At 48.2% G+C, this 23388-nt stretch overlaps 1 protein-coding gene across 1 annotated transcript in view; it reads left to right on the forward strand.

Annotated features, from left to right (window-relative positions):
* The first annotated feature begins 269 nt into the window (after positions 1-269).
* Positions 270-23388, forward strand: part of LOC102415308 (cytochrome P450 4F22) — a 36266-nt gene continuing 13147 nt past the window's right edge. Inside the window, exons 1-5 of the mRNA XM_006047685.4 lie at positions 270-373; positions 13381-13603; positions 16853-16997; positions 22918-22971; positions 23074-23201. Coding sequence (XP_006047747.2) covers positions 13382-13603; positions 16853-16997; positions 22918-22971; positions 23074-23201 — 549 coding nt within the window. The 5' untranslated portion in view covers positions 270-373; position 13381. The remainder of the gene's footprint in view (positions 374-13380; positions 13604-16852; positions 16998-22917; positions 22972-23073; positions 23202-23388) is intronic.

Genomic DNA, 23388 nt, shown 5'->3' on the forward strand with positions numbered 1-23388 from the left:
GGGCGGCAGGAAGCCTAATGGTCTGGGACCTCTGGGTATCTTAAGTCTGTCTCTTCACCTGTCTCTATCTCAGCATCTTGTTCTCCATCTTTCCACCTGTCACTCTCTCTCACTGAGGCCTCCGGTGTCTTTCTCTTTCTGCTCCTGTCCACACCTCCAAGTCTCCAAGTCTCTCATTTTCTCCCGTCTCTGGGGGCCGCGCCTCAGTCGCCGCCCAGAGGCTGTTGAGATCGGGGGCGTGCCCGGGGCGGGCCTCCCGTCCCGGCCGGCCGGCTGGGCGGCTTAAAGGGCTGGGTTGCCTGACTGTGCGGTCAGAGCCGAGGTTGCGGTTCAGGCAGATCTGGATCGAGGGCGGGAGGCCGAGACCCGCAGGGTGAGTGCGTGTGGGGAAGGGCGGGCTGTAACCTAGAAGGGGCGGCAGCCCAGCGCGGTAACCCGAGGTGCACCAGCTCTCGGGCTGGTACCACGGGTGCGAGCGGCTGAGCGCGGCGGCTGCCGGGGGCACCGTGGGCCCCAGGGATCCCCAGGACCCAAGAGGGGACTGCCTGTAAGGGACTCTGGTGTGTGTGTGTGTGTGTGTGTGTGTGTGTGTGTGTGTGTGTGTGTGTGTATTCCCGACCGTATCTCCGACCGTCTGTGCATCTGTGCGAAGTTTCTCCTGTTGTAAGCCTAGGAGTCCTGGATACATGCTTCTCTCCGGGTTTCCATGCAGACCCAGATCTTAAGAAGGCACAGGCTCCTCATCAGGTCATTGTAGACGCATCCAAGCCCAGCCCTATGACGCCTCCTTAAGACTGATCGGGGTCACTGGGATTTCACTTCACCTTGTCTTAAAGGGAAGCCTGCATGCCGCTGGTGAACTTTAGGCTTGTGGTCCCGCCTGGGTCACACACCTCGCAGGCATAGAGCCTCCAAGAGCCCCTCTATGAAAAGAGGATGCCTGCCTAGGTCCCCACAGTTGGCTGGGAGGATTGTGTGAGGTCCTGCTGTTGTTCCCAGCTGATGTCTGTCGTATAATAAAGAAATTATGTTCCGTTGTGTCCCAGGGGTCAGAACTGGCCCGCTTGGACCACGGGGTGGCTAGCCAGCTGGGAGCACCACAAGGCAACTGAGGCCCGTCAGCTGATAAGTCTCAGGCTGGAGGTAGGAGGGAAACAGTTAGGGAGCTGGGATTTGAACAAACCAGCCCTGGCTGACCCCAAAATCCTGGGTACTTTCCGATGGCTGCTGCCTCTTGGTATAGCCCAGCTTGGGTTTCGGAGCAGTAACATTAGATCCAGACTAGTGTCCTGCCGTGACCTGAGTTTGTATCTGCAGAGGTGCTTGGATGACTCTGGGGACATTCAGAGACTGGGACCTCATTTCTCCTCCCTGGTAAGACGTGGGCATGATTCTTTAAATCCTCGAATGGCAGGGCAACAATAATGAATGTGATGGCAGTACCAACCGCCATGAGAGATACTTTGGATCAAGGACTTCTTGTCCTTGATCAAGCACTGAGCTGAGCCGATTAAAAATCGTGGAAATGTCATCTCAGCCCCAGGAAGTGGGTAATACGGTTCCTGTCTTTTGGATGAGGAAACAGGCTCCAAGAGGTGTATGGACACTGCCCTGAGGTCACACAGCTAAGAGGCAGAGCTTCATGGAGTCCTTTTTGAGGTGCACATCCAAGTGTGGTTACTCTGGATGGACAGAGACAACTGCAGCCCTGGAATGAGCTAGATTACTGGTGTCTTTTAAGCTTCTTTTTCTGTCAGGATTTCCTTTGGGCCAAAGTAACTGCAAGCCAATGCCTACAATATGTCCAAAGCTGTGTTGAGACTCCCCGACTTCACACCCTGAACTGCCAATTTGGCCCTGCCCTTGAAACTGCCCCCCTGAATCTCTTTCTCAGAAGCCCAGAAATTTGGGGGTAGGCCCCCTTCTGGCTCATACCATCTGGGGCTTGGCACTTTAGAAAAATAAGAGTTGTGCCTGGGACAGCCCTTTGGCATAGATGGGGGGTCACAGGGGCAGACTGTCTTGAAAACAGGCTGCGAGACGGGATGGAGAGCAGGGCTGGGATGTGAGGTATTGGGGCCAGTCAGTGTTGGGTACTTGTTTGTCAGGCCACTTTGTGGGTGGGGGCAGAGGTAGGATGCGTAGTACGTGTGGCTCAAGGAGAGGTAGACATATGGTTTCTGGTGGGTCAGGGTCCACATTGCTGCATTCCTTCTCAGGAGGCCGCACGCCTTGAATGACAAGTCCCCGTTTGCAGGCTGGGCTAACCTGACAAACCAGCGCTCCATGGGCGTGGGCTGGCTTTGGAGCCAGTCGCTGGCATCTCCATCTTCAGATAATGACCGCCCAAGTAGGGTGGGTGGGGTCACCTCTGCCATGGCAGGTCTGCTGAAGGCCTTTCTTGGCTTCTGGAATGAGATTAGGGGCTGGTGCAGAGAGGAACCGGCGTGCCAGCTTCCCACATGGTCTTGAGAGTGCCAGCTTTGAATTTCTCTCACTTCCATAAAATGCTAATAGAAATAGGAATAATGGCTGAAATTTTGCATGCTATGTGCCAAGCCTTATCTCACTGAAGTGTTCCAAACATCCTTAAGGGGGAGGTCCTGTTATTATTAACCCATTTTACAGATTGGAAAATGGAAGCCGAGGATGGGGACTGGGCCCACTCCAGGCTGCTTACTTGGGGAGGGGCAGATCTGTGATTTGAATCCAAAATGCATTTTGAAGGATAATGCAACCCCCTAACACCTCTTCATTTTATTTTTAATTTTTTTTAGTTGAAGTACAATATATATACCAGAAAGTGCACATTCTAGAACTGGTGTTTCCTCACAGTGATCCCCCACATGTCACCAGCACCCATATTAAGAAAAGGAATAGCTGCCTGAATCCCCAAATATGCTTCTCTGCTCTTTTTTTATATTCTTTTTGATTATGGTTTATCATAGTATATTGAATATAGTTCACTGTGCTATCAATTAATTAATTTTTCTTAAAAAATAGAGAATTATATTTTTATTTGTTTAAAAAAATTCAACTTTATTTCTTTTTAAATGGAGGATAATTGCTTTACAATGTTGTGTTGGTTTCTGTGATACAGCATCATGAATCAGCCAAAGGTATACATATGTCCCTTCCATCTTGAACATCCCTCCCACCTCACACCCCATCCCTACCATCTAGGTTGTCACAGAGCACCAGGTTGAACACCCTGTTATACAGCAATTTCCCATTAGCTCTCTGTTTTACATTTGGTAATATATGTATTTCAATGCTCCCCACCCAATTCTAGACTTTACCTTTTAGAGCAGTGTTAGGTTTAAAGAAAAATTACCCAGAAAGTACAGAGCTCCAACACCTGCCCCCCACAACTCCCTTGTTATTAACATCTCCCATCAGCATGGTGCATTTGTTATAATTGGTGAACCAATATAGAACATTATTACTAATCAAAGTCCACAGTTTAAAGTAGAGTTCATTCTTTGGGTTGCACAATTCACTAATTTTCACAGTTAAAACAATTTTGAGTGGTCAATATGTGCTTAGTTCAGTTCAGTTGCTCAGTCATGTCTTACTCTTTGCAACACCATGTACTGCAGCACGTCAGGCCTCCCTGTCCATCACCAACTCCTGGAGTTGACCCAAATTCATGTCCATTGAGTCGGTGATGCCACCCAACCATCTCATCCTCTGTCATCCCCTTTTCCTTCCACCTTCAATCTTTCCCAGCATCAGGGTCTTTTCAAATGAGTCAGCTTTTTGCATCAGGTGACCAAAGTATTGGAGTTTCAGCTTCAGCATCAGTCCTTCCAATAAATATTCAGGACTGATCTCCTTTAGGATGGACTGGTTGGATCTCCTTGAAGTCCAAGGGACTCTCAAGAGTCTTCTCCAACACCACAGTTTAAAAGTGTCAATTCTTAATGCTCAGCTTTCTTTATAGTCCAACTCTCACATCTGTACATGACTACTGGAAAAATCATAGCTTTGACTAGAAGGATGTTTTTTGGTAAATTTATTTCTCTGCTTTTTAATATGCTGTCTAGGTTGGTCATAACTTTTATTTCAAGGAACAAGCATCTTTTAATTTCATGGCTGCAGTCACCATCTGCAGTGATTTTGAAGCCCCCCCAAAAACTCTGTCATTGTTTCCCCATCTATTTGCCATGAAGTGATGGGACCGGATACCATGATCTTAGTTTTCTGAAAGCTGAGTTTTAAGCCAACTTTTTCACTCTCCTCTTTCACTTTCATCAAGAGGTTCTTAAGTTCTTCTTCGCTTTCGGCCATAAGGGTGGCGTCATCTGCATATCTGAGGTTATTGATATTTCTCACGGCAATCTTGATTGTGCCTCCTCCAGCCCTCCTCCAGCTTGTGCTTCCTCCAGCCCAGTGTTTCTCATGATGTACTCTGCATATAAGTTAAATAAGCAGGGTGACAATATACAGCCTTGATGTACCCCTTTCACAATTTGGAACCAGTCTGTTGTTCCGTGTCTAGTTCCAACTGTTGCTTCCTGACCTGCATACAGGTTTCTCAAGAGGCAGGTCAGGTGGTCTGGTGTTCCCATCTCTTTCAGAATTTTCCACAGTTTGTTGTGATCCACACAGTCAAAGGCTTTGGCATAAAGCCTCTCAATAAATCAGAAGTAGATGTTTGCTTCTACTACTGCTACTTCGGAGAAGGCAATGGCAACCGACTCCGGTACTCTTGCCTGGCAAATCCCATGGACAGAGGGGCCTGGTGAGCTGCAGTCCATGGGGTCGCTATGACACGACTGAGCGACTTCACTTTCACTTTTCACTTTCATGCATTGGAGAAGGAAATGGCAACCCACTCCAGTGTTCTTGCCTGGAGAATCCCAGGGATGGGGGACCCTGGTGGGCTGTCGTCTCTGGGGTTGCACAGAGTCAGACATGACTGAAGTGACTTAGCAACTGCTACTTCAATATGTGCTCAAGGTATAGAAAGTCAGAAAGTCCCCCAAGGTTGGAGAGGGAAAGGTGGGTCTCTCTTTCAGTCCTGCTCCCAGTTCCGCCAGTTTCCTTCCAGAGGCAGCCACCAGGATAAATTTCCCATGGGTCCTCAAACTTTGTATTGCACTTAAAAAATTGAGGCAAAATTCATCTAATATAAAATAACTAAAAATACTTTTGTGTTTAGTTATTCATTTATTTGGCTGTGCTGGGTCTTAGTTGCTGGACGCAGGATCTTCGATCTTCATTGCAACATGCAGGATGTTTTAGCTGCAGCATATGGAATCTAGTTCCCCAACTGGGGATCGAACCTGGGGCCCCTAGCACTGGGAGCTGGGCGTCTTAGCCACTGGACCACCAGAAAAGTCCCTAAAATAACTATTTTAAAGGGAACAATCCAGTGGCATTTAGTATCAATACATTCACAATGTGTGCAATCATTGCATGTGTCTATTTCCAAAACATTTTCATCAGCCTGAAAGGAGACCCCATACCTATTAGCAGTCTTTTCCCCTTCCCCACCCCCAGCCCCTGGCAACCACGAATCTGCTTTCTGTCTCTATGGATTTACCTACTCTGGATATCTCATATAAATCGGATTATACAATACATGGGCTTTTGTGTCTTGCTTCTTTCACTCAGCATGATATTTCTGAGGTTCATCCATGTTGTAGCATGTGTCAATGCTTCATTCCTTTATGTGGCTGAATAATATTCCACTGTATAGATACACTATGTGATATTTATCCACCATCAATTGATGGACATTTGGGTTGCTCCCATCTTTTGGTGGTTGTGAACAGTGTTGCTATGAATATTTGTACACAAGTATCTAAGTCACTGTTTTCAATTCTTTTGGCTATACACCTCAGGCTTCCCTGATAGCTCAGTTGGTAAAGAATCTGCCTGCAATGCCGGAGACCCTGATTCGATTCCTGGGTTGGGAAGCTCTGCTGGAGAAGGAATTGGCTACCCACTCCAGTATTCTTGGGCTTCCCCTGTGGCTCAGCTGGTAAAGAATCCACCTGCAGTGCAGGAGACCTGGGTTCAAATCCTGGGTTGGGAAGATCCCCTGAAGAAGGGAAAGGCTACCCACTTCAGTATTCTGGCCTGGAGAATTCCATGGATTCTATAGTCCATGGGGTCACAAAGAGTCAGACACAACTGAATGACTTTCACCTCACTAGGAGTGGAATTGCTGGGTCATCGGGTGATTCTGTATTTAACTTTTTGTGAGACCACCAAACTGTTTCCTACAGCAGTTGCAGCACCTCAAAACTTTTTGTAGCACCTTCTTTTGGGGGAGGGGCATTGGACAGAAGTGCTCTTGTTTGAGGAACCCAGATGAAAAAAGTAAAGGAACTCCTCAATGCACCCATTTGTTGAACTCTTCCCATTAGCATCAGATGGACCTCTTTCTTTTATTCCCATTATGTGGATGAGAAAATTGAGGCTCCCAGGGTGAGAACCAGTTGGGGATCCACAGCATGTGTGTTTTCTTCTGCAAGGAGTAGAGCTGATATCTGCCCTGGGAAAGACTGCAGCCTGTACCTGGCCTGGGGGATGATGAGGTGGGAACAGGGTTTCTCTGGTCCTCCCTTTCCAGCAACCCACCTGGAGCAGGGACCACTTTTCCAGAGATCATGCTTTATCTTGTTCCAATTTCTTCCCATTTCAATTCAGGAAGACATTTCGTTGGTTGGGATATCAGCTGGGATTTTCCTGGGTGGAGGAGGGGGCTTTTGCTGCAACTCCACTAAAGAACCCCTCAATTTCCTCTGAGGGTTACTAGAAAAATGAAAGACATGCCTGACTGTGAAAGCCACTGCATACAGCAGGTACTCAACAATTCTGTCAAGAACAAAGGAGGGGAGGTGGATGATTGCAGTAAAATGAACCGTTAGGGGCAGAGCTGGGCCTGGAGGATGAGGGGAAGTCAGCATGGGCAGAGCTGGGGGAAAGACATGCCAGGTGGAGGCAACAGCATGTGCAAAGGCTCAGAGGTAGGAATGAACTTGGCCTGTGGCTGCAGTGGCCAGAGTTGAGTGAGTCCCAGGGGAAGTGGTGGGAGACACAATTGGAGCGGGTCAGTAGGGACAGGCTATACAGGGCATTGGGATCCATGGAATTAGCCTGAATTGTTTTCAGAGTAAAATAGGGGGAGCATAGGAGGAAGGGGAAAGTCATGTCTGATTTAATTTTAGAAAGAGCCTTCTGGCTGCTGTGTGGAGAATAGACTGCTGGCAGACAAGGATGGAGCTCAGGGGACCAATGGGAGGAGGCTACCACAGTGGTGACATAGGTTGGAAAGATGGAGATGGAGAAAAATGAATGGAAGTGAAGGATGTTTAGGATGGAGCTGACAACAGATTGGATGGAGGAAGAAGGAGGGAGGTAGGAGGTGAGGTGAATCTGAGGGTCTGGGGGGTACCTTTGGGGGAATATCCAGGAGTTGGCTGGACCTACTGCGGGGCACTGAGACATGGGAGGGACCTCAGAGATGGGTCTTGGCGGCCAGGGGAGGGGTTGAGAGTCTCAGGAGGCATGCAGAGAAGGTGAGGAGAGGACCACCCAGGCCCAAACTCTAAGGAGCACCAGCATTTACAAACCAAGTGAGGAAAGCAGGGGCCAGGTCCAAAACAGACTGACAAAGGGGATCTTTGTGGCTGAGGTGGAGAATGGGCAGGGTTCACCTCCCAAAGGGCTTTGGACGCCAGGGTTGGGGAGTGGGGAGCCATGGATAGAGTTAGACCAAGGGCATGACAAGCCTTTAGAAAGGTTGTGTGTATGGTGGCTGGGATGGGAGGCAGACTGCAACCAGGTGTTAGATGTGGCCCAGGTGGCCTGTTTATATATATATATATATATATATATATATATATATATATATATAAACATTTTATTGAAATATAGTTACTTTAAGGCTTCCCAGGTGGCACAGCAGTAAAGAATCTGCATGCCAAGCAGAAGATGCAAGAGATGAGGGTTTGATCCCTGGGTGGGGAAGATTCCCCTGGAGAAGGAACTGGCAACCCACCCCAGTATTCTTGCCTGGAAAATCTATGGACAGAGGAGTCTGGTGGGCTACAGTCCATGGTGTTGCAGAGAGTTGGACACGACTTAGTGACTAAACCACCACCATAGTTACTTTACAATGTTGCATTCGCTTCTGCTGTACAGCAAAGTGAATCAGCTATATTGATACATATATGTAAATCCACTCTTTTAAAAATTCTTTTCCCATATGGGTCATTATAGAGCACTGAGTAGAGTTCCCTGTGATATACAGTAGGTCCTTCTAAGTTATCTATTTTATATGTAATAGAGTGCATGCTGCTGCTGCTAAGTTGCTTCAGTCATGTCTGACTCTATGTGACCCCATAGACTGGCAGCCCAACAGGCTCCTCCGTCCCTGGGATTCTCCAGGCAAGAATACTGGACTGGGTTGCCATTTCCTTCTCCAATGCATGAAAGTGAAAAGTGAAAGTGAAGTTGCTCAGTTGTGTCCGACTCTTAGCGACCCCATGGACTGCAGCCTACCAGGCTCCTCCATCCATGGGATTTTCCAGGCAAGAGTACTGGAGTGGGGTGCCATCGCCTTCTCCAAATAGTGTGTATTTGTCAATTCTAATCTTTCAATTTATCCCATCCCCCTTCCCTCTGGTGTCCATCATTGTTCTTATTCAATCATGATGTCGTATCTGACTCTTTGCGACCTCATAGACAGTAGCATGCTAGGCTTCCCTGTCTTTCACTATCTCCTGGAATTTGCTCAGACTCATGTCCGTTGAGTCGGTGATGCCATCCAACCATCTCATCCTCTGTCGCTCCCTGCTCTTCCTGCCCTCAATCTTTCTCAGCATCAGAGTTTTTTTCCAATGAGTTGGCTCTTCACACCAAGTTGCCAAAGTATTGGAGTATAGTACTGGAGCTTCAGCTGATGTCCATAGGTGAATATATTGAATCCACACCCCACCCCCAGGAGTCTTGGACCTGCCAGGATGGTGACCTTGACCCCAGCATTCCACTCAAGACTACACACAGGAGTGGTCAAACCTAATGGACTCAGAGATCATCTCTTACAGCCACCTCCATTTCCAGATGGGGGAACTTGGGGTGACAGTTAAAGCCAGGCAGTGGAAAAGTCAGGACTAGAACCCAGCTGCTTACAGTGTGTGTGTGTGAGTGTGTGTGTGAGTGTGTGTGTGTGAGTGTGTGTGTGAGTGTGTGTGCGTGCACGCACATGTTTAGTAAGAAAGCCCCCTTTGTCCCCCTAGGTTCCACTTTTCAATCTGGTCTTTGTGAAAGCCTCTCAGATATTCCTCCTCTAAAAGGCCTTCCTGGACCACTGCTGGACATGACTGAAGCAACTTAGCATGCATGTACTCAACCACTAGCTGGCTTCCTGGTATCACTGGGAAAAATCATTAGCCAGTGAAATCAGTAAAGAAATAAATACCCATGGCTACTTCCTGCAGAGCAAGTCATGGGAGTCGTCCATGGGAGAGGTGGCCCACAGTAGTGGCCCTAATTTAGAGCTTGTGCCTGGGACTTGTGATTTGGAGCTCTCTGTGTTTCATTAGGGAGGGTTGCTTACTCCCCACCCTTTCCTCTTTCCCTTCTTCTCTACCTCCTCAGCCTTCCAGAGGACATATTGCCTACATCAGTCTGTCTGTATTTTTAAAACAAAAAATTTTTGATGCTGACCATTTTTAAAGTCTTTATTGAATTTGTTACAAAATTGCATGCGTGTGTGCATGCTCAATTGTGTCTGACTCTTTGCAACCCTTTGGACTGTAGCCCACCAGGCTCCTCTGTCCATGGGATTTTCCAGACAAAAATATTGGAGCGGGTTGCCATGCCCTCCTCCAGGGGATGTTCCCAACACAGGGATCAAACCCGCATCTCCTGTGTCTCCTGCATTACAGGTGGATTCTTTACCTACCGAGCCATTGGGGAAGCCCCTGTTACAACATTGCTTCTGTTTCATGTTTTGGCTTTTTGACTATGAGGCATGTGAGATCTTAGGCCCCTGACCAGGGATTGAACCTACACCCCCTGTGTTGGAAGACAAAGTCTTAACCACTGGACTTCCAGGGAAGTCCTTGTCTGTATTTTTGAAAGGAATTTTAATTGTGGTAAAATACACAAAACATTTACCATCTTAATCATTTTAAGTGTATAGTTCAGTGGCATTAAGTACATTCACATCGTAGTACATTCAATATTAAGTACAATCAATTAAGTACATTCAATCGTCATCACCAACCATCTCCTGAACTTTTACATCTTCCCTAGTTAAAACCCTGGATCTGTTAAACACTAACTTCCTGCTCCCTCCCCAAGGCTCTGGCAACTATCATCCTACTTTCTGTGTCTATGAATTTGACCCCTCCAGGGACCTCATTTGAGGATATCATACATTATTTGCCCTCCTGTGTCTTGCTTATTTCCTTTAGCATAATGTCATCAAGGTTCATTGATGTTATAGCATGTGTGACAATTTCCTTCCTTTTAAAGGCTGCATAATATTCTACTGTGAGGTTTCCAGGTGGTGCTAGAGGTAAAGAACCTGCCTGCCAATGCAGGAGACGTAAATGATTAAGGTTTGATCCCTGGGTTGGGAAGATCCTCTGGAGAAGGGCATGGCAACCCACTTCAGTATTCTTGCCTGGAGAATTCCATGGACAGAGGAGCCTGGCGGGCTACGGTCCGTGGAGTCACAAAGAGTGGGACATGACTAAAGAGACAGCACACACACATGTATTGGGATCCATGGAATTAGCCTGAATTGTTTTCAGAGTAAAATAGGGGGAGCATAGGAGGAAGGGGAAAGTCATGTCTGATTTAATTTTAGAAAGAGCCTTCTGGCTGCTGTGTGGAGAACAGACTGCTGGCAGACAAGGATGGAGCTCAGGGGACCAATGGGAGGAGGCTACCACAGTGGTGACATAGGTTGGAAAGATGGTGATGGAGAAAAATGAATGGAAGTATTTATATTCCATTTATATATAAGTATTCATTTATAATGAAGAACAGTATTCTGCGGTATGAATGGACAACATTAAAAAAAAACCAGTTTATTTTGTGTTTGGGTGTAGCCAATTAACAATGTTGTGACAGTTTCAGGTGAACAGGGAAGGGATTCAGTCATACATACCATGTAGCCTTCTCTCCCAACTCCCCTCCCATCCAGGGTGCCACATAACATTATGAGCAGAGTTCCATGTACTACCCAGTAGGTCCCTGTTGGTTGTCCATTTTAAACACAGCAGAGTGTACATGTGAATGGACCACATTTTATTTATCCATTCTTTCATCGACAGATGCTTGGGTTGCTTCCACTTTTTGCCTATTGTGAGTAGTTCCTTCATGAACATGAGTGTACATATATCTATCTGAGTCTCTGCTTTCACTTCTTTTGAGGATCTACCCAGAAGTGGGATTGCTAGAACATATGGTAATTCTATGTTTAATTTTTTTTTTGAGGAACAACCATAATGTTCTCCATTTTCCATTCCCTCCGGCAATGCATAGGTTTCCAATTTCTTCACATCCTTGCAAACACTCTGGCTGGTGGAAGAGCCAGTCAGTCAGAGCCCCTAGTGGGGGGCACCCCTGGCAGAGGTGGGGGAGGTGGAGGGAACAGGTGAGAACTTGCACTGCAAGGTTCCTTTAGCTGTGCTGTCCAAGGAGGTAGGGGCACAGAGGGAACCCTTGGCTCATAGGACAGAGTGGAAGAGACCGATGAGAGCAGGACTTGAGCATTTTCAGCAATCGCCTTGATGTTGTCTGACATCCATGGGCCCTCAAACGTGAGTGAAGCTGGCCTTGGTGGGGGATTCAGGGGGCCTCTGCCTGCTCCCTGTCTCCCTTGAATTAGAGGCACTGAGCTTGAATTGTCTTGACAATGGAAAGAATGGCAGGGCCTGCCTCCAAGGATTGCGTTAAGGTTCCAAGAAATGAGGCGCCACCCAGATGGCATGTAGTACGTGCTCCATACCGGCTCACTGTGTTACTAATATTACTGCTACCCACCCCACGCTGCTTTGGTTTCTTCAGGGCAAGGATTTGAGTGCAAGTAGTTTATTTGAGAAGTGATCACAGAAAAGACCAGTAAGCGGGGAGGAAGTGAACCCCAAAGAATTGCAAACAGGGACTCAAACAAATACATATACATCCATGGTCATAGCAGCACATATCACAGTAGCCAAAAAGGTGGAAACAGGGACTTCCCTGATGGTCCAGTGGTTAAGAGTCTGCTTCCAATATAGGGGGCAAGTGTTCGATCCCTGGTGGGGGAACTAAGATTCTACATGTGTGGCCAAAATGAAACAAAATAAAACAAAAACCATCCTAAATCTCCAACAGTTGAATGGATAAACAGAATGTGCTACATTCTTACAAAGAACTATTACTAGCAGTACAAGAAATGAACCACCGATACATGTTACAAGCTAATGAACTTTGAAAACGTGCTGAGTGAAGGAAGCTACAAAAGATGTAAACGGTTGCAGTGGTTGATTCCATTTATATGAAATGTCCAGAACAGACAAAAAGATTAGTGATTGCCAGGGGTGGGTGGAGGGGAGAGTGGACTGCTGATGGGGACGGGGTCTCCTTTTGGGGTGATGTGAGCCTGAGTGAACTCCGGGAGTTGGTGATGGACAGGGAGACCTGGCGTGCTGCGACTCATGGGGTCGAAAAGAGTCGGACACGACTGAGCGGCTGAACTGAACTGAACTGAAGTGTTTCGGAACTAGGTTAGAAGTGGTGGTTGCACAGCGCTGTGAATGCCAGTGACTTGCTCACTAAAAAAAAAAAAAAAGGTTCATTTTATATCATGTGGATTTCACCTCAATTAAAAGTTGAAGAGGGAAGTAAGACAGGGGAAAGAAGGCAACTTATAAAGAAAGTCTCTCTCGTGGGCAGCTGGAGTCCTGCTGGAGAACCTTAGTAACACATGTAGAACCACATATCGGTCATTGCACCAGAAAGAAAGAGCGGAGCTCATCAGTCATTGGTTAAAACTCATCAGCAAAGCTCATCAGTCATTGGTTGAGACTCATCAGCAATGCTCATCAGTCATTGGTTGAGAGCTCCTTTCAGAAGGGAGGAGGGGAGGGAGTTTGTTTTAATTTTCTAACACTCTGGCCAGCTGTGCATTGGCAGAGAAGTCAGGAAGGATGCTCTGCAAAGTCAAGGCTGAGGGCATATGGAGGGGCCAGCTGGGTGGAGCTCCTCCTCCTTGGGGGAGGAAGCGTCCTTGGCGCCTGGGACTTACATGTATTAATATGCCAGGCATATCATGCTTGGCTCCACAGGTCATCGTGTGTATGGCACACCCATGGCTGGAGGGTGGTTCCCACCGTCACTGACCACCATCCCATGTGTCCCCCCCAGGATGCTGCCCATCACAGAGCAACTGCTGCACCTCCTGGGGTTGGAGAAGACGGCGTTCCGTTTGTATGCTGTGTCCGGGCTCCTTCTCACCCTGCTCTTCTTCCTCTTCCGTCTGCTGCTGCAGTTCCTGAGGCTCTGCTGGGGTTTCTATATCACCTGCCGCCGACTACGCTGCTTTCCCCAGCCACCCCGGCGCAACTGGCTGCTGGGCCACCTGGGCATGGTGGGTGTGGCTGGGCAGGTGTGCCGGGCGGGCCAGGGCAGGTACAGGTATTCAGTAAGGATCATGGCCCTGCTGGCTTCCCTTATCCCCTCAAGAATCTGGTTGGAGCCATAAACAGACCCATTTTACAGGATCTGAGTGAGACTGAGGTTCAGAGAGGGCAAGCAGTTTACCTAAGGTCACACAGCTTCGACGAGGCAGAGCTGCCTCTCAAGTTCTCTCTATAATTCCGGGCTATTGCTATAGCAGCAGGCATCAGTGCTTATGAAATCCCAGGGCAGGACAGTGGGAGGTATCCTTGTAGACTTCGTTGCTTCACCTGAACCCAGCGTGGTTTCACAAACTTGCTTATTCTCTTTAATGCTGTGGTCCCAGGTGAGGATTTCAGCCCTTTTCTTTCATTTCTTTTCTTATTTCACATATATATTCCAAGTATTAGTTCAGGCACTTTATAAATATTAACTCATTTAGTCCTCTTGACAGTCCTAGAAGGTAGGTCCAGCAACTATCTCCTTTTTTTTTCTTCTGGAGAATACAGTGGCACAGAGAGGTTAGGTTAAGTAGCTGGCCCTCGGCCACACAGCTTGTAAGTGGCAGAGTCTGGGTTCAAACCCGTGCTGTCTAGTCCCCGTACGCCTGATCTTAGCTCTCTACCCTTGCCCGTCTGGCTTCTGGATGAGAAAGGCTGGACTTTTCTAAATGCGCTTCAGAGGTTGTAAGAGAGAAATTCAGACTCCCGAGGGTGCCAAGACTGTGGGGGGCCTCAGAGTCCAGCCCCTATTTCCCTGCTGGACTCACCTGGTTCCCCTTCCAGCCCTAAATGAAGCTGAGGGACAGCTTCATTGTGGAGACCTTCCGAGTTAAAGCCTTATGCTGAACTTGGAGGACTTTGGGGAGGCAGTTTGGGGCGGTGGTCATCAGCATGGACTTGCCTCTCTCGACCATGAGCTGCCTGTGTGACCTTGAGAAGCTTCTTCACCTCCCTGTACTTCATCTGCATTGTGGAAATAGGATCATGCCTGAAAACCCCATGAGAGTGTTCCAACGATTCTTGAAGTCATTTCTGTGGCATGCTTGGTTCTGGGCCTGCTACACAGAGGTGGATGTCTGCTCTTCACTCCGGGGTCCTGCAGAGACTGAAAGGAGCAAGTGATTCTAGATGTCTTTTAGATACTGCTTGGAGTGAGTGTCTCAGGAGAAGGAAGGAGGAAACACATGTCCATTCAATAGTGCAAAATACATTCATTTTACTTAGTTTTGGGAATTACCTTCCTGGAGCCAGCACTCACCAAGTTTTGCCTCTTTGTACCTGAATCATCTCCCTCTCTTCTGTTCTCTGAGCCCTGCTCAGGCCTCCTTTCTCCTCTTCTGCCGTTCCATGGTCCAGACTCCTTCCTGGGCTCCTGCCTTCCTTCTCACCCCTCTGGTTCATCCCTCATCCAGGCTTCAGAAAGATTCCTGAATCCCACCGTGTTCCTCCCCTGCTCACACACCCTCCAAGGCTCCCCACTGCTGTCCTGAGAAACTCCTAACTCCTCAGCTGGAGTTCAAGTCCCTTTAGACTCTCACCCTCACCCTCCTCATCTGTTCCATGGTCTCCCTCTAGTCTAATAGAATGACTTCCTGTTCCATGAACAAGCTCTGCCTTTCCATCCCCACGACTTTTGCCAAAACTGCCCTCTGCCCAGAATATCTTTTCCTGTCAGATGAACTTCTGCTCATTTGCCATGCCCCATATCCAGCCTTACTCCAGGAAGCCCTCTGGCATGATGGTGGTCCTGAAAGTGGTGGCCAGGCCCTGCTGCCACGGGTGGTAGGCCAGGGCCAGCTCTGAAGTTCAACCTCGATCCCATGGGCCCATCCTGGAGCCAAGAGATCTGGATGATGCCGTAGTCTCCCTTGGGTGTGGACAGGCTCAGGGCTGAACTTGACCCAGAAGGAGAGGCAGAAACCAGAGAAGAGTCATTCATTCATTCATTCTACAATAGCTGGGCCCTGCCATTCACCAGGCACTGGGTTAGGTCTTTTGTATTTGAGCTCTCCCAGTTCTCATAGCTTATGAAATAGGGATAGACCTGCCCTACATTTTGGATTTGATCTTTGGGGCTCAAAGAGGTTGAGTGACTTGCCCAAGGTCACGCAGCTGCTGAGGATGGGTTTGAGCTCAGATCCACCTGATACTGAGCCTGAAGAGCTCTGCCTCATAGAGCATGTTGGTTAAGAGCAGGTGTTTTGGAGCTTGGGGTGCCTGGGTTCAAATCCTGCCTTCACCACTGTGGCAGGTGATGCCACTGTCTGTTCACATCTTCTTTGCCCATTTCTGGCTGCAAGGAGCTGACTTGCCTGTGTTCTAGGGCTTTCTCTAGCTGTAACCCACTTTGCCTGGGTGGATTGTTAGCTTGTGAATTAATGCCCCAGGATAGCCCTCTGTCAGTGACTATGGGACTAAAGGAGCTGGTATAAAACATCCCTGCCCCCTCACCCTCAAATGGCTGGTGGGTTGACCCTGAGATGGATGTCCCCCAAGAGGTCCCCAGTGGGAATGAGCCCCAGTTGCCCATGGGGATAATTCCCTTGCTGATTCTTTACTGGCTGCCTTTTCTGTCTATCTCACTCCCCCTCTCCTTACCCATGTTTTGGGGGATTACCCTCCCAAGTAAACTGCTTGCCCTAGAACCCTTGTCTTTCTGCTTCTAGGGGAGCCCAAATGAAGACAGTCCCTTACTCACCTGTAACTTAACACAAGTCATTTGACCCTACTGACTAAAGTAAAATGGGGAAAATAGTAGCAACCACGTCGTAAGGTTTTTGTGTGGGTTGAACATACGAATATATGAAAAATGCCCATGGCAGTGCCCAACACTGCAAGCGTGTGTATGTGTTAGAACAATACCAGTGATATTTTATTACAAACAAAAATACTCAATAAATGCTAATCATTATCATTATTGTGTTTGCTGTTACTGGTTTTATTTCTTGAGCACCAGCTGTGTGTAAAGCCCTGTGCTAGGACTCTTTCATGTTGCTGTTTCATAAATTGTCTCAACTGTCCTCAGAAGGGGAGTTGATTCCCCCCCCCCCCCCCGTTTTAAGCTGAGGGAATGGAGGCTCATCGAGGTGCAGCAGACTGTCTACAGTCACACAGCCCTTCCTGGTTTCTTTTGAGGGCAGAGGAAGTGGTAGGAGGAAGGGCCAAGGGAAACCAGGGCTGGGTACCATCTCACTACCTTTCTCTACCACCACCTGCAGTATCTCCCAAATGAGAGAGGCCTCCAAGATGAGAAGAAGGTGCTGGACGACATGCACCATGTGATCCTCGTGTGGCTAGGGCCCGTCCTGCCACTGGTGGTTCTGGTGCACCCTGACTACATCAAGCCCCTGGTGGGCGCCTCAGGTAGGTGGGCTGGGCCTCTGATTGATGAGTAAACCCTCAACTCCCACAGCCTACCGGGGTTTCTAAGCAGGTGGGCTATCCAGAGGAAAGGCTGTTTGAGTAGGGCTTTGAAGTATGAATAGGAGTTTACCAGAGCTGACTCACAGATAATGAGAACAGCAAGGGAAAAGAGGTGACAATATCTAAAAGTCCCAGGAACTTTGACAGGATGTTCACTCCTCAAAGTCAGAGCAAACATGTTCAGATAGGCAGTTGTTTTGCCTAAGCTTTTGTTAAATGTTTGTTGCTTAATTTTAAGCCACGGCACTCCCATCACTTGGGTTCTGACACACCCACTGTGGCTATCCAAATCTGCAGCCTGTTCTGTTAACCTAGGCTGACTGGTGGAGAGGGAAAAGTAGAAAGATTGCCTCTCCCCTCTGCATTCCACATCTATCCCAGGGTTAGGATTCCCAAGTGCTCCTGGAGAGCTCTTGCTCAGCCTTCATCATGCAGCTCGAATAACCCCCTCCTCCTGGAAACCTCCTTTGATTCCCCACACAGACCATAGCTCTTTCCTCTGAACTCTTCCATTCTCACTCCTAACCATTTAGGGCTGAGTTATCTGTGTCCAGCATTGTATCTTCCTCATAAGTGAGTCTCTAGGCACCCAGGGTGGCCTCAGATGTACCTGGGCATCTCCAGAGGCATCAGGGGATGTTTGAGAGAAGAGGGATGGGAGATAAAGAGCTCCAGGAATTTTAGGACCTCTGGCTTCAGCCTTGGCCTCTGCAAACACACTTCTGGAGACCACCTTCAGGGTGGCCCCTGGAGCCATGAAGGCGAAAGGGGCTGTCATTCTGCTCAGTTCTGCCCTTCTCCTGCTTCCGTGTCCCCCACTGTTGCATGTGTAAGGGAATGTACTCAGTCGCTCAGTCGTGTCTGACTCTTTGCAACTCCGTGGACTGTAGCCCGCCAGGGTCCTCTGTCCATGGGGTTTCCCAGGCAAGGATACTGGAGTGGGCTGCCATTTCCTCTTCCAGGGGATTGAACCCACATCTCCTGCATTGGCAGGTGGATTATTTACCACTGTGCCACCTGAGAAGCCTCTTGTAGGGGAATAACCATCCCCATAGAACAAAGAGGGAAAACCAGACTCTGGGGGGAGGGGAGCAGTGACACTTCCAAGGGGTGGACACCAAGTTGTGGAAAAGAGGCCTGGACCAGGACTTGGGTGGGTTGGGTTTGAATCCAGGCTGGAGCACGTATGCTGTGTGACCCAGTGATTTATTTAGCTTCTCAGGGCTTCAGCTTCTGATCTATTAAATGGGGCAGCTGTGAAGACTCAGTAAGATAGTGTTGGGTAGGTGCTAAATAAGGCTTTCTTCTCTTCTGCCTTAAAAAATTTTTATTTTAATTGGAGGATAATTGCTGTCCAATATTGTGTTGGTTTCTGCCATAAATCAACAAGACTCTGCCTTTTAAATCTTTTTTTTCCTTTCTTTCCCACTCCCCCTCCCTATCACCTCAGAGCATCTGTTTTCTGAATGTCATCCTGCATGATTGTGAGACCCCCTCTGCAAGTAGACCAGGCAGGAGAGCCCCCACCATAAGCTTAGCACTTGATGGGACTTTCCCAGAGGTCCAGCGGTTAAGACTCCACCCCCCGATGCAGGGGGCGTGGTTTCAATCCCTAGTCTGGGAACTAAGGTTCCGCATGCAGTGGAGGGCAGCCAAAAATAAACAAAGGAAAACTTAAGCTTAGCACTTTAGTCCGATGCTCAGGTCTCTTCCCGTCCTCTCCCTTCTGCCCTCTCAGGACTGGCAGGAAATCCTTTGCCTCCCCCACAGGAGGAACCAGATGGGAGACTGCAGCTCAGGGAGGGTGGGGCTGTGAGTCAGGAGAAGGAGCCTGGAGTCGGGTCTCCTGGCCCCAGGAAGTCCAGGCCCCTCTGTGCCTGCCTATCTCATATTAGACAGGCTTGGCCCCAAGCTTCAGATTCCAATGTCTAGGGACCACATCTGTGGGTGGGGGTGGAGAGGGACTTGCTCTTCTGGGCTTAAACCCACACAGCTGATGGACTCTGGGAAAGGCATGGTTCCTCCTTGAACCTCTGTTTCTTTATCTTCCAAGAGACGTTTGTGATAGAGAGAGAAGGTAGGTAAAAATGCTTTCTAGAATGACAAAGCAGGATATATAGCCATATAATTGTAGCTTTGTTTTTATATACTCATTTCTAAAATTGAGCTGTAATCACATACTGTATAATTACTTATTTTAAAGTGGAAGGTATTTAGTGTGTCATAGTTGTGCAATCATCCACCCTCCCTAGTTTCAAAACCTTTTTAATCACCCTATAAAACACCCCATAGCCATGAAGTTGTCATCTCTCATTCCTTTCTCTTTTTGACCAGTGGTACATACTTTCTGTCCCCATGGGCTTTCTTTTCTGGACATATCATAATAAAGGAGTTATACAACATGTGGTCTTTTGCAACTGACTTCTTTTATGCTGAATAATGTTTTTGAGGTTCAGCCACACTGTAGCAATGACCAGGACTTCATTCCTTTTTTAAGGCTGAGTAATATTTCATTTATGGATATATGGATATACCACATTTGTTTATCCATTCATCTGCTGATAAACATCTGGGTTGTTTCTGCCTTTCGACTGTTATGAATAAGAGTGCTAGGAACATGTGTGTACAAGTTTTGGACATATGTTTTCATATGTCTCTTGGGCAGATACCTAGTTGTAGAATTGTGCGGTCATATGGGGCTTTCCAGGTGGCTCAGTGGAGAATCCACCTGCCAATGCAGGAGACACAGGAGACACGAGTTTAATCCCTGAGTCAATAAGGTCCCCTGGAGAAGGAAGTGGCAACCCACTCCAGTATTCTTGGCTGGAAATCCCATGCACAGAGGAGCCTGGGGGGTTACAGACCATGAGGTCACAAAGAGTCAGACACAAGGAAGCAAACATGTATGCTGATGGGAATTCCATGTTTAACTTTTCAGGGAGCCGCCAAACTGTTTTCCATGGTTCCTATGCATTCATATTTCCCTATTAGGGTCCTCCTGTGAGCTGGGGACTGAAATTTTTCATCTCACAAATCCTTGATACCACTGAGCAATAATTATAATCACAGTAGTATCCCAGGTGGCTCAGTGGTAAAGAATCCACCTGCCAATGTAGGAGACACAGGAGACACAGGTTCAAACCCTAGATCAGGAAGATACCCCGAGGGAGGAAATGGCAATCCAAATAGAGAAAATAGAGCAGTCCCGCCTGCCTCATGGCAACCCTACAAAAACTCAATGAATTAGTTCTCCTGGCACTCAGTAGGTGCTTATTAAATATTTCTGCATATAAATGAATTAACCAACTGTCGGCTACTTTTCATGGAGAAGGAAATGGCAACCCACTCCAGTATTCTTGCCTGGGAAATCTCAGGGACAGAGGAGCCTGGCGGGCTATGTCCATGGAGTTGCAAAGAGTCGGACATGACTGAGCAACTGAGCACGCACACACAGCAAAAACAGCCACGCATGCTAAGTTGCTTCAGTCGTGTCTGACTCTTTAAGACCCCATAGACTGTAGCCCACCAGGCTCCTCTGTCCGTGGGATTTCCCAGGCAAGAATACTGGAGTGGGTTGCCATTTCCTTCTCCATGAAAAGTAGCCGACAGTTGGTTAATTCATTTATATGCAGAAATATTTAATGAGCACCTACTGAGTGCCGGGAGCACTAATTCATTGAGTTTTTGTAGGGTTGCCATGAGGCAGGCAGGACTGCTCTATTTTCTTGCCTAAGTTTACACAGCCAGTCAGTGGTAGGCCTGGGATTTGAACCTGGCCATCCCAGAGGCTGAAGTCTCAACCACAGTAATATGCAGCTTCCCACTGGGCAGCTTGGGGGAGCTTTTCTTATATGACCTCCTCCAGGGTAGATGTTACCATCTCCTTGTTACTGGAGGGAAAAGTGATGGGAGAGGCAGACTGGACACAGCCCCTCTGGCTTCAAGTGGTCAGGGTTGGATTTGAGGAAGGGTCTGAGGATGGCAGAGCAAGGGTTCAGGGGGGAGAAGGTCTGGAGAAGGCTTCCTGGAGGAGGCATCAGTGAAAGTGGGCTTTGAAGCGTGCCGAGGAGTTTGCCTGATGAGAGGTCCCAGGTAGAGGGTCCCAAGTGCAAAAGTGCAGATGTGTGAAAGTGTCAGGGAAACTCAGGTGACTTGGGGTGTCTGGAGTGAAGATGATGTGTGGGGAGAAGTAGGAAATGAGACAGGAGCTGGACTCAGAGCACCAGTGTACAAATTGAAGGAGCTTGTGTTTTATCCTGGGGGTGTTAGGAAGCCATGGGAGGTGTTTGAGCAGGACAGCCATTATACAGGTTCATGTGTCAGAAAGAGCCCTAAAGGGCCTAGCCTGGAGTCCAGAGCCCAGAGAGGAGAGATGAGACTTCTACCTCCCCCTCCAAAGTTGCCTCCTCCCAGAAGTCTGCCTTGACTTCTAGCAGCCCTTTCTTTGTGACTCCCTCTGCTCCTGGCATACATTCTACCTGCTTTCTAATTACATGGTGTGCCTCTGCTTCCCTTTTCTACCATACCCAGAGCTCCAGCAGGCAGGGCGTGGAGCTGAGCCATCTCTGGGTCCTCAGCATCACTCATCATGGGTTGGGCACAAAAGGGTGGTGGAAGAGGTGTGTTGAACGGGAGAAAGAGTGGACAGGTGGTTGTGCATACAATTGGCCAATTCCTAGGGAGCATGTGTGTAGGTGGCTGAGTAATATCTCAGGTAAAAGTGACATCACTTGAGTTTCAGGTACTTCCTTCCTGCACCCTGCCCATTCTGTCCCAATTCTATTTAGCACATAGAAAGGGAATTCACTCATTCCATCCACCCATCCATCCACCCATCCATCCACCCACCCATCCATCCACCCATCCATCCAATGATCCATCCATTCATCCATCCAACCATTGATAGTTTTCATTCATTCATCCTTTGATTGGCTAATTCATTCATACAATAAAAATTTATTTAGCACCAATATATTAGTGATCAACTAGGTCTCTCCCCTCAAGGAACTTGTAACTGATAGATACAATCCAGAGTGACTGATGGGAGAGGGAATGGCACCCAAGTGGAGACTGGAAGAATGAGGAAAGAGTTTTTGAGACAGAGAGGGTGCCTGGTGGAAAGACTCAGAACCGAGAGAGAACATAGCTTTTCAAGAAGCTGAGAAAAGTTCTGTGACATTAGCAAGTTGAATGTATGTGGGGCAAGGGATAGTTGAGGTGGAGGGCAGAGGTATTTTGAGAGTGGTGTGGACTGGGATAGGTCACTCAGAGTGTTGAAAATGGGCTGAGCAGCTGTGTTTGAGACTGATGAGTGTGTGGGCAGGAAGGGACATGGTCAGATCTAGAGTCAGATAAGATCTCCCTGGATCTAGGTTGCAGGGCAGACTGGAAAGGGAGAGGCTGGAGACTGTGAGCACAGGAGGTATAATTCAGATGGCCTGAGTTGGCAGAAAAGAAGGGGTGGATTAGGGGAAGAATCAGGTGAAGAAAGCCATTCTGGAGAGAGTGCACAGTCTGGGCAAAAGTTTGGAAGTGAGGGTCAGCATGTGGGGTTATTTGGCATTTGCTGAAGGATGAAAGGGAGAGGAATATGGCAGCCAGATGGGGCTGGGCTTTCAGTGCTAGCCTGAGCTTGAAATGTTTTACAAGGGCAATAGGGAGCCATGGGAGGTGTTTGAGCAGGGGAGGCTCATGTTCAGATCAGGTGTTATAAGAATCTCCCTGGGGCAGGTGTGGAGGATTGCACTGGAGGGGTGAGTTGGGAGGTGAGAGCCCAGAGTGGAGGCCCAAGGAGGTCATAAGCAGAGGTCAAGTGTCAGAACCTTGCTTTGAGGCATCGTCACCTCTTCTCTCCCCACAGCTGCCATTGCCCCCAAGGATGACCTTTTCTATGGCTTCCTGAAACCTTGGCTGGGTGAGCTCGGGACTGGGTAGGCTGGAGCTGGGGCTTCGGGGAAGAGGGGGTGGGGCATGAAGTTTCCTGGAGAGGTCCTTAACCTCGATTTCCTGGGCATAGGAGATGGGCTGCTGCTCAGCAGAGGTGACAAGTGGACCCGGCACCGCCGCCTGCTGACGCCTGCCTTCCACTTCGACATCCTGAAGCCCTACATGAAGATCTTCAACCAGTGCACTGATACCATGCATGTGAGTCCCAAGGTTTCTTGGGGAGAGGATATCTGGAAGTGGGGCTGGTCCAGACTCCAGCTCGTGGGCAAGTCATGTGACATCAGGAAGCCTATGTCAGGAAGCCTTACTTCCTTTTTTTTTTTTTAAACAAACTATTTACTAATTTTTGGCTGTACTGGGTCTTCATTGCTGCGTGGGCTTTTCT

The sequence above is a fragment of the Bubalus bubalis genome, chromosome 9 (assembly GCF_019923935.1).
Source record: "Bubalus bubalis isolate 160015118507 breed Murrah chromosome 9, NDDB_SH_1, whole genome shotgun sequence".
In the NCBI taxonomy this organism is placed as follows: domain Eukaryota; kingdom Metazoa; phylum Chordata; class Mammalia; order Artiodactyla; family Bovidae; genus Bubalus; species Bubalus bubalis.